This window comes from Oncorhynchus tshawytscha, linkage group LG24 (genome assembly GCF_018296145.1).
Source record: "Oncorhynchus tshawytscha isolate Ot180627B linkage group LG24, Otsh_v2.0, whole genome shotgun sequence".
In the NCBI taxonomy this organism is placed as follows: domain Eukaryota; kingdom Metazoa; phylum Chordata; class Actinopteri; order Salmoniformes; family Salmonidae; genus Oncorhynchus; species Oncorhynchus tshawytscha.
The window spans coordinates 8,661,763-8,676,512 of record NC_056452.1 but is presented as its reverse complement, the minus strand read 5'-3'; the positions used below and the strand labels follow the sequence as shown (position 1 = coordinate 8,676,512).

General features: G+C 41.5%; 1 protein-coding gene across 1 annotated transcript in view; it reads right to left on the bottom strand.

Annotated features, from left to right (window-relative positions):
* LOC112256400 (MAM domain-containing glycosylphosphatidylinositol anchor protein 2) overlaps positions 1 to 14,750 on the bottom strand; it is a 211,505-nt gene that overhangs the window by 128,059 nt on the left and 68,696 nt on the right. Inside the window, exon 2 of the mRNA XM_024429645.2 lies at positions 12,272 to 12,411. Within this exon, the coding sequence (XP_024285413.1) occupies positions 12,272 to 12,411 (140 nt within the window). The remainder of the gene's footprint in view (positions 1 to 12,271; positions 12,412 to 14,750) is intronic.

Genomic DNA, 14,750 nt, shown 5'->3' with positions numbered 1-14,750 from the left:
CCTGGCATGGCCCTTGCTGGGGCCTGTGTGAGCTTTCCTGTGTGGTTGACCTACATTGCAACAAAACCCTCCTTTATAATAGCGGCTCCTTATGAGCGGGGACGGCCAGGGGTCGGCAGTCAAGGGAGCTGCAGCAGAGACCCATTCAAGAGGGTAGGTGGAGGGGCATTGAGGAGCCACTAACAGCCCCACCCTTCACCACCTCCACCCTGCAAATTATCCCCTCCCACTTCCCCATTCTCCAAGTAAAATGTACTTGTTGTTTGGCTCGGTTAGCTACTTTTCTCATGGTACCACGGGTGTGGAGGCAGAATAATAATTTCACAACCCAGCTTTGCATGTAGAGAGGAGGGATAAAATCAATTTCATGTTTTGCTGAAAATGGTAGGTAGCGTGGATTTGTTTACATGCATATTGGTGTTGGCTAAGGAATAACATGGCGTTGGAATTCATGGGGCTTAGCTTAGCCACGCCGGTTTTCTTTTTGGGGGATTGGGAGGATAAGATGTCCTCTCTTTCCTCGGCAACATGAAACTTGGCTATAAAACTTCTAGGTCCCCACACAGTGTCTGAAATGAAACCAGGCATGCAGAATTTCAATTTGATTTATTACTACTGAACTAACCAGGACGGTGAAAGACATTGGACAATGGCACAGATATTATCACTGTCAACTCAGTGATGCAAATCTAATTTGGGTGAGTGCTAGTTGCTGCGAATGAAAAAACAACGATTTTCATGATGGACCACTGTATAGTCAGGTCTCGTAGGTATTACTTAGAAAATTATCTATGTAGTTATAATGTTATGTTTACAATGTGCTTATAGATGTGTAATATATGCTTTATTATAAACAATATAATATCGTAATGCATCTTTTGTGATGTGGCCTGCTTCAAAGTCAGCATGTGCTTATCACATATTCCATCCAGTCTATCAAAGCCACTGGTTGTAGCCTATGATACGATCATGAAGCACATTACAGAATGTTCCAGTAAGATAATAAAAATAAGCTGTTCTCTGCATTGTATGTCATTCACATAGTCATTCACAAACACAGCAGGGCTATCATATGGTTGCCGGTTTGCCTGCATGTAGCTAGTCAGCATCAGCAGCAGTAGTAACAGCAGATGACTGGCATATGAGAGAAGCGCCTCAGTCCCTCGATCAGCACCCTGCAGTGACGTAGGCTCCAGTTTGGGAAAAGACAGGCGAGCATGCCCATTCGCCAGCCTATTTATAGTGCCACTGCCTCCGCAGTCTGTTATAAGCAGCAGTCCCGGAGATCTGCCAGTCAGCCACACTTGTTGTCTGTGGGAGCCCCGGATGCACAAATGATCTTGGACTCTTGAATGTGTGTGTGTGGGGTGGGTGGGGGATGGGGGGGCGTGTGTGTGTGTGTGTGTGCATGTGGACAGTGGCTGAGCAGGGAGGAAGAAAGGTGCATCAGTGTGCTAGCTAGCTGAATATACCGAAACCGTGGGATGACATAACAATATTTTCTGTCTGCTACCCCCTGTTGCCCTCCCTCCCTCCCTCATGCTCTCTCCATATCAAAGAGAGAGAGGCAGAGTGGAGGAGGAAGAGAGGAAGATACAGTACAGTGCTGCTTTAACTGGGGGGGATATGGCAGAGGAAGGGCTCAAGTCGGAGACTCCACTTGAGCTTTGTGCAAAAAAAGGGTAATCCTCCCCATAATAGTGGTGTCTTTTGAACTGTCGAAAACTTCCTATGGAGTTTCAAACAGGTTCTTGAAAATAATGTGTGGGATTGTCTTAAGATAAATTACTGCTTCGTCACCGTAGACTTCACACACTCACTCAACCATTAGCGCCTTCAGAATACTAAACCAGCCAGCTCGACACTCTTAGAAGTAAAGGAGTCTGGAAGAACCTTTTGGGGGTTCTAAAAATTTCCACGCAAGGGGAACCTTTCCAGTTCAAAAAGGTTCCACCTCTGAAAAGGATATTTGAGGTACCCCTGTGTCAAGGTTCAAACCAGAACCTTTTTAATAATATATTGTAGCGGTGGCAGCCTATCAGAAGATAGAGGGCATGGCTTATTGGAGGCGTGGCTTTGAGATAGTTAATTTTGGTCATGCGTTACAGTAAATGTCATTCCTGTTCATCATGTTACGTTTGTACACTGGAAATGTATAGTGTCCTTAAATAGTTACGCATATTACATATTCTAATACAATATTCATAATATTAACATTGCTGATTACATATAGTAATAAAGTGGTAACTATTCCAACTTTGGGATTTGCATAGGCTCAAGGAACTCATACAACTCTAAGACTCGTTGAAGCTAAAAAACTGTCAGTGTTCAACCTTAACATGTGATGACAATACAACAGAACAGAGGAATGAAATTTATTCACACGGGTAGCCTAAAAATATCTTTCTGGAATTCACCCTCTTACTAAGCCACACCTCCAGTCCAGGATTCCTCCAGGAACACTTTGCTACATTGAAACATGAACAGTTCCTCCAAGAACCCCTCAACAAACAAAGGTGCAAATATGAACACTTCTTGAGAAACTCCAGAGGTTCCTTGAGGAACTTCAGGCGTTCCTTGAGGAACTCCAATTGTACTTTTTTTAACGTTTTTTTTTAAAATATTGCCTGACAAATAGTGTTTACCTCAGTGTTTAAACTTTAACATCAGGAGTTTGATTAATCTGCTACATTTAAAACGATAGGTGTGAGAATGTTTTAAACTATACCTATATTATGGGAATATTTGTGCATGTCTCTGGTATCCCCTTAATCATTGAAAATATACATTACTGACAGTTGATATCTTTGCCATGATTTCTGTTTTTTAAATTAGTATTTTCTAGAAGGGAGTGTACCAGCAGTTTATGACACACAGCAAATTGGCCAGTGTTAGTGTTTTTCAGTGTAACATTTCTAGTCTTGATTATGTGAAGGGTTCTACCTAGCACCAACAAGGGTTCCACTATGGGGAAAGCCGAAAAACCATATAGTTGTACTTTTTTCTAAGAGTGTATGCTACTTTGAATACACGTCAAATACATTACTTCATTTAGAGCATGTTAATCAATCATGTCATCTGCAATTAGCTTTTACTTACAATGTATGTCAATTGCCCAATGCATTACATCATTTAATGTAGTATACTAGTGAGGACATTGAAACAGAGCAGCATGCATTCCCAGTAGTATGCTAGACAATCCTGGAGGAAGAATCCAACAACACTCTGCCATAACAATAACAATCATCCAGAGCCCATGTAGCCTTACACACCAATTAAAGGGCTAAAACAAAACAGGCCATTAAGAGCTCATTAGTCTAGCAATGTGTCAGCGCTGGAACAAATACCATCAACACATCAATAGTCACCACCACCAGTCATGGCACGTGTCACTTTGATCATGTCCAGAGCTGAACACAGAGTCCTGGACTACAATCGTCTACTTTTGTCTGAATTACAGTCAATTGTTCAAATGTGGCCACTGAGGTCACTGACTGAAAACAAGATGGAAAGATGGCTTTACACTGTAAATATTCTAGGCTATGCCAAAGATAGCCTGGCTAAACCAGACTGAATGCTGTGCTCACCATCAATACACTGGACTTCATGACCTTATCCTTCACCACTTCTCTCTTTCGGGATATGGTAAAGATAGCCTGGTTAAACCAGGCTGAATGCTGCGCTCACCATGGTTATCAAGATGGAATTCTGCTAATAAATGGGTATGTGGAATCCTCCCCAAAAATAACTGGTTCAATCAGCGTCATGTTGTTTATTTTTTTTTAAATGTAACCCTTTTCTCCCCAATTTCATGCTATCCAAATGGTAGTTACAGTCCTGTCCTATCGCTGCAACTCCCGTACGGACTCGGGAGAAGTAATGGTCGAGAGCCGTGCGTAACCCGAAACACTACTCAGCCAAGACGCACTGCTTCTTGACACAATGCCCGCTTAACCAGGAAGCCAGCCGCACAGATGTGTCGGAGGAAACACCGTACACCGTGTCAGCATGCATGCGCTCGGCCTGCCACAGCAGTCGCTTGAGCGGGATGGGACAAGGAGATCCCGGCCAATTGTGGGCCAATTGTGCACCGCCCCATGAGTCTCCCGGTCGCAGCGACAGAGCCTGGACTCGAACCAGGATCTCGAGTGGCACAGCTAGCACTGCAGTGACTTAGACCACTGCGCCACTTGGGAGGCAATCAGCGTCATGTTTGAAACTATGGGTGAATATTCAGCACACAAACCCATGTGGTCGAACACTGTGCTTTGGATTAAGTCAAAACATCTGGGGCTCCATTTTACACATGGATGGAAGCCAGGCCACTCCAAAGACATTTCCTGACCCTATAATATCCGTTGACTCTATGAACATTCAAGTTCCATTCAAACCAATAGACAAAAGCATCATCACATACTAAAATGGCAATCACATTAAAAGAAGGACTTAATCACATACTACAATCTATTGTAACAGTACAAAAATGCAAACTAGTACAAAATGGCTTGGCACAAATGGTGAAGGAAAGGTACAATTAGGGTTGTGCAGTATCCAGATTTTCATACCGGTCCTGTACCGTAGCGGGATATACAGTATTACCGGCAGTGCACACAAGGGGCACTATTTCTTTCCAAACGCACAAAACTATTTATTTAGGCAGCAGGGCTCATGATTCAGGAAGGGATTTTTTGTCTCTGCTATAACCAAGAAGCTTACAATCTTCCAAGCTAGCCACTCAGTTGGCAAGTTAGAAAACCAAATGCATAACTGGAGCCTTGATCTCTAGATCATTTATTTGGCACATCTTAGATTGTTAACTTATAACTTATAATCACCCTTGCGATTATAAAAAAAAAACAGTATACGGTATACCGCTTTGCCTAGGTAAAATGTATTGGTTGTTAGGCTTAATTGGTGGCAAGCTACTCTTCTGAAAGATGGATATATGGTGCTCATTACTGAGGAAGAAAACATGCTCAATCTCAAGCCAGCAAAAACCAATATGGACAACAACGTGTATTGTCTTAAGCAGAAAATGTGTGGAAAATTTGAATAAACATAATTTGGCCTAGCTAGCACATCTGAGTCTACAATAGCAGAGAAGAACATGACACTTTTGTCATTGGGGGGGAGAAGGTAGCCAGTGCTAGGGCTGGACGGTGCCAGTAACTCCATCACTGACAAGCCCCAAAAGCCAAGCTCTGGAAATCTACAGCATGTTTGAAGCCCATCCAACCAATGAAATGGAGGTGAAATCAGTAAAATAGTACCCGGCATCATTGTCGCCGCCAGGCCGCCATCTGTCCTTAGTCGCACAGGTTGGACAGTTGGACTTAGCAACGTGGGATGGATCTCAGACAATTCATTACTGTGGAATTCATTACTGTATTCATTAACTGTCCTGTATAGTGGAGATGGATGAAACCATCTGTGATCTGTGACCTAGCACATCACATCCAAGAAAAAAAAGATACTATCAGCACAAAATCAATGAAGTCAAGAGTGATGGGAAAAAAAATGAGAACTTAATGTCATAATGGGTAGGAATTCAAACATGTCTGCCTCTTTTGTTGAATCAGATGATATATTTACTATGAAGCCACGTGGCACTGCAAATTAATTTAATTTCTATTTCACAGGCAAAGTGGATTGTATCATGAATTAGAGGCATAGCAAGTTTTAATTTCCCCAAGTAGAAAGAGAAGAGGTTGAATGGATGCTGCGGTCTCTTTCTGATAAGTTACCAGGTACAGCTAATCTTGACGGCAAATTACTTAGCGTTACAGCCAACGACCTGGCTGTCTGACCCTGCTGGGACACCTGTCGCCATCTAATCCTGCTAAGACATGATGAGCATAGTGTTGTGTACTGACTGCACCATGGCAGTGTTGCCTGTAGAGCTGTTTATACCGTGTCAGTAAGGAATTAACTAGGGAAACTGACAGATCAATAACATTACATTGCTATACTGACTCTAATAAAAACTGAAATTGCGCTGTCAAAAAACAGTTGCTTCATCGTTAGGTAGCGAGCTAACGTTAGCCAACTTTTGGCTAGCTTTGATGGTACATCAACTGGCGAAAACCAGCCAAGCTAATTCACTTCTGTTGAAACAGGATAAAAAGGCTACAAAATATTTACATACATAAATTATGGTGGAAAATTAAGTATTTGGTCAATAACAAAAGTTTATCTCAATACTTTGTTTATATACCCTTTGTTGGCAATGACAGAGGTCAAACGTTTTCTGTAAGTCTTCACAAAGTTTTCACACACTGTTGCTGGTATTTTGGCCCAATCCTCCATGCAGTTCTCTTCTAGAGCAGTGATGTTTTGGGGCTGTTGCTGGGCACAATTGGTGGCTGACTAAATACTTTTTGCCCCACTGTATGTGTCTGCTTGGGGGGGGAATATATGCGGCTGTGATTATAATCGAAGATAATTCTCTTGGTAGATAATGCGGTCGACATTTTGTTGTGAGGAATTCTAAGTCAGGTGAACAGAAGGACTTGAGTTCCTGTATGTTGTTATGATCACACCACGTCTCGTTAATCATAAGGTATACCCCCCTGCCCCTCTTCTCACCAGAAATATGCTTGTTTCTGTCGGCGCGAAGCATGAAGAAACCAGGTGGCTGTACCGACTCCGATAGCGTGTCTCGAGTGAGCCATGTTTCCGTGAAGCAAAGAACGTTACAACCACTTAGATCTCTCTGGAATGCTACCCTTGCTCGGATTTCATCAACCTTGTTGACAAGAGACTGGACATTGGCGAGTAGTATGCTTGGGAGCGGTGCGCGGTGAGCCCGTCTCCGGAGCCTGACCAGAAGACCGCTTCGTCTGCCCCTTTTACGGCGTCGTGATTACCAACAACAACGAGACGGCCTACAGGGAGGAGGTGAGGGCCCTCGGAGTGTGGTGTCAGGAAAATAACCTCACACTCAACGTCAACAAAACTAAGGAGATTATTGTGGACTTCAATAAACAGCAGAGGGAGCACCCCCCTATCCACATCGACGGAACAGTAGTGGAGAGGGTAGTAAGTTTTAAGTTCCTCGGCGTACACATCACAGAAAAACTGAATTGGTCCACCCACACAGACAGCATCGTGAAGAAGGCGCAGCAGCGCCTCTTCAACCTCAGGAGGCTGAAGAAATTCGGCTTGTCACCAAAAGCACTCACAAACTTCTACAGATGCACAATTGAGAGCATCCTGTCGGGCTGTATCACCGCCTGGTATGGCAACTGCTCCGCCCACAGGCGTAAGGCTCTCCAGAGGGTAGTGAGGTCTGCACAACGCAACACCGGGGGCAAACTACCTGCCCTCCAGGACACCTACACCATCCGATGTCACAGGAAGGCCATAAAGATCATCAAGGACAACAACCACCCGAGCCACTGCCTGTTCACCCCGCTATCATCCAGAAGGCGAGGTCAGTACAGGTGCATCAAAGCAGGGACCGAGAGACTGAAAAACAGCTTCTATCTTAAGGCAATCAGACTGTTAAACAGCCAATACTAACATTTGAGTGGCTGCTGCCAATACACTGACTCAAATCCAGCCACTTTAATAACGGGAATTGATGGAAATTGATGTAAAATATATCACTAGCCACTTTAAACAATGCTACTTAATATAATGTTTACATACCCTACATTATTCATCTCATATGTACAGTATATGTATATACTGTACTCTATATCATCTACTGCATCTTTATGTAATACATGTATCACTAGCCACTTTAAACTATGCCACTTTGTTTACATACCCTACATTACTCATCTCATATTTATATACGGTACTCGATACCATCTACGGCATCTTGCCTATGCCTTTCTGTACCATCACTTATTCATATCTTTATGTACATATTCTTTATCCCTTTACACTTGTGTGTATAAGGTAGTAGTTTTGGAATTGTTAGGTTAGAGCAAGCACCAGCTAGCCTCGAGCTAGGCCCATATACCAGCTAATTCTATACAATACCTCCATTGCCAATTAGCCTGGACCCTTTATTGTTGACATGGAGCCCCGCCGATCCATCACGACTGGACTGCCGATGTGATCCCCCGATATGGTCTCAACAGGCTATTCTGTTACGATGTCGCTGAAGAACCAGCTACTAGCCCCGGCCCGCTAGCCTTTCTGAATGCTGTGTCCCCTGCATGCCTAGTGTAGTGTTGACAACCGAACAGCACCTTGACTCACCCATTGTTGCTATTTTGACCCTATGATCACTCGGCTACACAGCTGATGCCCCCTGGACTGTTTCAATAACACGGTACCTCATTTTGTTTACCTGTCAGCCCTAGCCTCCAACTCAGGTCCTGCATGTACAGTTGAAGTCGGATGTTTACATACACCTTAGCCAAATACATTTAAACTCAGTTTTTCACAATTCCTGACATTTAATCCTAGCAAACATTCCCGGTCTTAGGTCAGTTAGAATCACCACTTTATTTTAAGAATGTGAATGAAGAATGAATGGCCACTCCAATACCTTGACTTTGTTGTCCTTATTGCTATTTTGCCACAACTTTGGAAGTATCCTTGGGGTCATTGTCAATTTGGAGGACCCATTTACAACCTAACTTTAACTTCCTGACTGATGTCTTGAGATGTTGCTTCAATATATCCACATAATGTTCTGTCCTCATGATGCCATCAATTTTGTGAAGTGCACCAGTCCCTCCTGCAGCAAAGCACCCCCACAACATGATGCTGCCACCCCCGTGCTTCACGGTTTGCAAGCCTCCCCAAACATAACGATAGTCATTATGGCCAAAGAGTTCTATTTTTGTTTCATCAGACCAGTGGACATTTCTCCAAAAAGTAAGATATTTGTCCCCATGTGCAATTGCAAACCGTAGTCTGGCTTTTTTATGGAGGTTTTGGAGCAGTGGCTTCTTCCGTGCTAAGGGGCCATTCAGGTTATGTTGATAAAGGACTCGTTTTACTGTGGATATATATAATTTTGTACCTGTTTCGTCTAGCGTCTTCACAAGGTCCTTTGCTGTTGTTCTGGGATTGATTTGCACTTTTCGCACAAAAGTTACGTTCATCTCTAGGAGACAGAACGCGTCTCCTTCCTGAGCGGTATGATGGCTGCATCGTCCCATGGTGTTTATACTAGTCTACTATTGTTTGTACAGATTAATGTGGTACCTTCAGGCGTTTGGAGGTCTACAATTGTTTTTCTGAGGTCTTGGTTGATTTATTTAGGTTTTCCCATGATGTCAAGCAAAGAGGCACTGAGATTGAAGGTAGGCCTTGAAATACATCCACAGGTAGACCTCCAATTGACTCAAATGATTTCAATTAGCCTAACAGAAGCTTCTAAAGCCATGACATCATTGTCTGGAATTTCCAAGCTTTTAAAGGCACAGTCAACAGTGTATGTAAACGTCTGACCCACTGGAATTATGATACAGTGAATTAGAAGTGAAATAATCTATCTGTAAACAATTGTGGGAAACATTACTTGTGTCATGCACAAAGTAGATGTCCTAACCGACTTGCCAAAACTATAGTTTGTTAACAAGAAATTTGTGGAGTGGTTGGAAAAACTAGTTTTAATGACTCCAACCTAAGTGTATGTAAACTTCCGACTTCAACTGAAGCTACCTCAACGACCTTGTATCCATGCATATCGACTTGGTACTGGTACTCCCTGTTTATACAGTAGCAATGTTACTTTTACTCATTATTGCTATCCGTTATTCACTGTGTACTCACTGTGTTATTCACTGTGTATTTATTCCTCATGTCACTTTCTATTTTGCATTTTTTTTTAATCTATATTTTAACTCTGCATTGTTGAAAAAGGACTTGTAAGTAAGCATTTCACTGTTTGTCTACACCTGTTGTTCACAATGAATGTGACAAATACACATTATATTTGAAAGAGAGACACGTGACTGTGTGTGTAAAAGAACACATGCGCAGAACGTGATTCAGATGCTTAGATTTGAGAAAGAAATTTCCAGGGGGGCGGGACGAGGGTGAAAACTCTTCATTCGCTACCTCGTTACATAAAACAATTTAGAAAAAAGGCTCAGTGCCCTTATCCTCATAAGGTATAGTATTGATAGGTATTGAAAATAGGGGGGTCAATAACTTTGACCCCTACCTTTTTGAGAGAGAAAAATATTTATTGATAAATAAAATCTCTTCTGTATTGGTATAAAATTACTTCCCAAACATTTTTGGAGCATACAATGTAGCTTAGTATTTGAAATATTTATTTTATACAGTTATTTTTATCAAGGGTGTCAATAATTTCGGACCCTACTGTATATGCTTGCTGGTGACCTTCAACTAAACTTGCCGATGGATGGGTTTCCTGTGGAACAAGTTAAAAAGACCAAACTACTTGGCATCACTTTGAACGCAACGCTATCCTGGTCTGAACATATAGATAACATTGTAATTAAAATGGGTGTGGGCATTGCTATAACAAGAAAATGTTCTGAATATGTAACATCGAGCACTCTGGATCAGTTGATCCAAGCTTTGGTTCAATCACACCTAGAGTACTGTCTAGTGTCCAATCTTATGGTCATCTGCAGCAAAAACTTGTTCAAAACATTTCTTGGAGTTTATTGGATGCCAGATTAGCTCTTCATTGCTCCATCGGTATGGATGTCAACATAATGCACTAGCATCTCTCATGGCTTCCTGTTGAACACAAATTAGTATCCATATTTTTCTAGAAACCACTGTATTTGTCTGACCAATTCGTGTATATTAGCAATGAACATAATCACCAAAACAGACAGGCTAGTTTAGGACATCTGATAACCCCCAGACCAAGGACACATCTCCTCAAATCTACAGCGCCATCACGGAATGGATTTATTGCTAGGTATTACTGTACTGTTGGAGATAGAAACACAAGTATTTGGCTGCACCTGCTATAACATCTGCAAATCTATGCATGTGACAAAACTTTGATGTGATTTGTTTTTACCAAATCACATTTCTCAGGCAAAAAAGAAACCCACCTTCAGGAAAACAATAAAAGAACATCTAATGTGATCGAACATATGACTGGATAGATACTAATCCCACTGAATGTTAAATGCATTACCTGTCAGGTATTTTAATTGTCTGTAATATCTACTTACTAAAGGTTTGAAATGTCTTAATGTAAATGTAATTATTTGTAATCAAATCAAATTGTATTTGTCACATGCGCCAAATATAACAGGTGTAGTAGACCTTACTGTGAAATGCTTACTTACAAGCCCTTAACCAACAATGCAGTTAAACAAAAAGTGTTAAGAAAGTATTTACTAAATAAGCTAAAGTAAAAAAATATATAAAAAGTAAAACAATAAGTTACAAACAATGCAAAAATAGACACAAAATAGCACAGTTAGGAGCCCGTAAAACGGCAGCCATCCCCTCCGGCGCCACTGGTGTCTGTCTTTTAAATTCTGTATTGGACCCCAGGAAGATTAGCTGATGTTATGGCATCAGCTAATGGGTATCCTAATTTAAATTCTAATTAAAATCCCACAATAAAACATTGCATCCCCCAGTAATACATCCCCCAACTCCACCATCCATTGTGTCAAATTAATGTATGCCTTTCCCATTCACTCACTCAAATATGTAGAGTAATAAAAGATTATCACATGGATTCATTAAGACTCTCCCCCCACGTCTTTTCCAATTCTCTCTTGTTTTTAGTGTAAATGTTTGATTCCCTGAGGGGCTGGTACTGCAGTAGAGCACATCTGATGATTTCCCCTATGGCCATTTCCCCCAATGGGGAGCTCTTCTTCACTCAGTGTGATTGAACTCATTTGCACATATAAAGACTTCGACAGAACAGCGCACCGCCGCCGCTGCCTACAGAAGCCTAGAGTCTGAGAGCGCTTGACTGAGCCCTGCCGATCCGGGCAAAGGAAAGGTGGGTACAGAAAGGCAGTTAAGTGGAAGTCTAAAAAGTGGAGGCTTTACGCAGTAAAAATAGAAATGCTAGACCATGGCAACTTGACTGGTACAGTTGTGGGTACACTCAATATGGTCGCCTGTCCACCCATTACGGAAAGTTCACTTAAATTAGTGTATGTTCCAGTAATTCTAATTCTATGCTCAGACCACAGCAATTTGACTGATACGCTCAATATGGCCACTGCTCCACCCATCACAGAATGTCGACTTGAATGTTAATGTCCGTTATAGTCTTTCTAATTTGATGGCACAGACAACACAGTACATAAGTAAATTGGGTCTGGGGATAGTGCAGTGATGATCTCACCTGAGGTCGAGGGTGGCCTGAGACTAGACATGCTAGCTCCAGGGTCTCTCCCTCCCGGATGGTGTAGACGCGCTCGGTGTAGCGCTCCTCCTCGATGTTGCATGCATGGCCAGAGTGGATTATTCGGACTGTAGGAGGTGCTGTGGAGGAAGAAAAGGAGCATGTTCAATAGGGGTGTAACAGTACACATATTCGTACCGAACTGTTCAGAACCGGGACCTCGGTTCGGTCTGCACTGTGTACCCAAATTAATACATAAAAAACATACAGTACCAGTCAAAAGTTTGGACACACCTACTCATTCAAGGGTTTTTCTTTATTTGTACTATTTTCTACATTGTAAAACAATAGTGAAGACATCAAAACTATGAAATAACACATATCATGTAGTAACCAAAAAAGTACTAAACAAATCTAAATATATTTTAGATTTTAGATTCTTCTAAGTAGCCACCCTTTGCCTTCATGACAGCTTTACACACTCTTGGCATTCGCTCAACCAGCTTCATGAGGAATGCTTTTCCAACAGTCTTGAATGAGTTCCCACATATTCTGGGCACTTGTTGGCTGCTTTTCCTTCACTTTGTGGTCGGGTGATTGTGGAGGCCAGGTCTTCTGATGCAGCACTCCATCACTATCCTTCTTGGTATAGATACAAAATAAAAACACTAGGCCTATAGGCTATGCCTACGCTGTGTTGTATGCCTCATGAGTAAATTTCAGCTGAAATATATTTTCAGGTTATTCCATTAAAACAACTAGTTCAGGGCTCTCCAACCCTATTCCTGGAGAGCTACCCTCCTGTAGGTTTTCACACCAACCCCAGTCGTAACTAACCTGATTCAGCTTAACAACCAGTTTACTATTAGAATTAGGTGCGCTAGATTAGCGTTGAAGCAAAAACCTACAGGACGGTAGCTGTTCAGGAATGTATGTTGTAATAAAAATTAGAATCTTAATTGCCGCATTTTAAACTGTCCTTTTGTGAGGCGCAGCCAGGAACTAGTTCTGTACGTTGACGAGTGGTGGGGTAGATAAACCAGAACGATTCTCCATCATCGTTTAAATCTCGCTTGGGAACATTTAGGATTCCCAGTAGATTATAACGACGATGGAGTGTATGTCGCCACTACTCAACTAGTATAGACTACACTGTAAACTATAAGTCATTTTTGCCTCAAATACTTTGAGAAAGATTACGGTAATATTACATATAAATTATAATTTGCTTAATCAGAGGTTAGTCAAGTAACTTGACATTAATAAAAAAAGTACAACTAACTTAAATGTTTTGATTATTAAATATTGATGGTGTTTTTTAAGTAAGGGTTCCATTTATTTGAAATTGGCTAGTTTATTTGATTTAAGATTAAGTAATTTATAGCTTAATTTAATACTGTGTGTATTACATAAAAAAACATGTAGATTTAACTTAATATGATTTGATAATTTGCTATAACTTCAATAAATCAGGTCACTGTGATGCCGAACAATTCCACGTTAAGTTAATGTAAAAATATATTTATAATTTAACAATACAATATAATTTTTCTCCCCAATTGTCACATCGCTGCAACTCCCCAACGAGCTCGGGAGAGGCGAAGGTTGAGTCATGCGTCCTAGAAAACATAACCCGCCAAACCGCGCTTCTTAACAGCCGCCTGCTTAACCGTAAACCAGCCGCACCAATGTGTTGGAGGAAACACCATTCAACTGACGACCGTGGTCAGCTTGCAGGCGCCTGGTCCGCCAAAAGGAGTCACTAGAGCGCGATGAGCCAAGTAAAGCCCCCCCCTACATAGTAGAATAATAGTGAAGACATCAAAGCTATGAAATAACACATATGGAATCATGTAGTAACCAAAAAGTGTTAAAAACAAATCTAAATATATTTTAGATTTAAGATTCTTCAAAGTAGAAGAATCTTAAATCCACCCTTTGCCTTGATGACAGCCTTGCACACACTCTTGGCTTTCTCTCAACCAGCTTCATGAGGTAGTCACCTGGAATGCATTTCAAATAACAGATGTGCCTTGTTAAAAGTTCATTTGTGGCATTTCTTTCCTTCTTAATGTATTTGAGCCAATCAGTTGTGAGGTGACAGAAGATTAAAAAAACATTTTTTTAACCTTTATTTAACTAGGCAAGTCAGTTAAGAACAAATTCTTATTTTCAATGATGGCCTAGGAACATTGTGTGTGTGGTTACAGTAGGCTAACATATGTCAATAGCTTTAGGAACAGCAGTAACATCAGGCAGGATTTAGTCTACCAACTGCCTAGCCAGTTGTAGCTCAATCTTGGGTGCAATAATCACGTTCTCGCACTGACTAACTGCGTGGATGCTCATTGATTTAACGTTACGTTAGCCAACATGCTACACTTGCAAAGTTATGAATGATACAGCTGTCGGCCATATTAGCCACGACTTACCGTTCTTTGCGCAGCTTCAAATGTCAAACAAAGTTCGAAGTTGCACC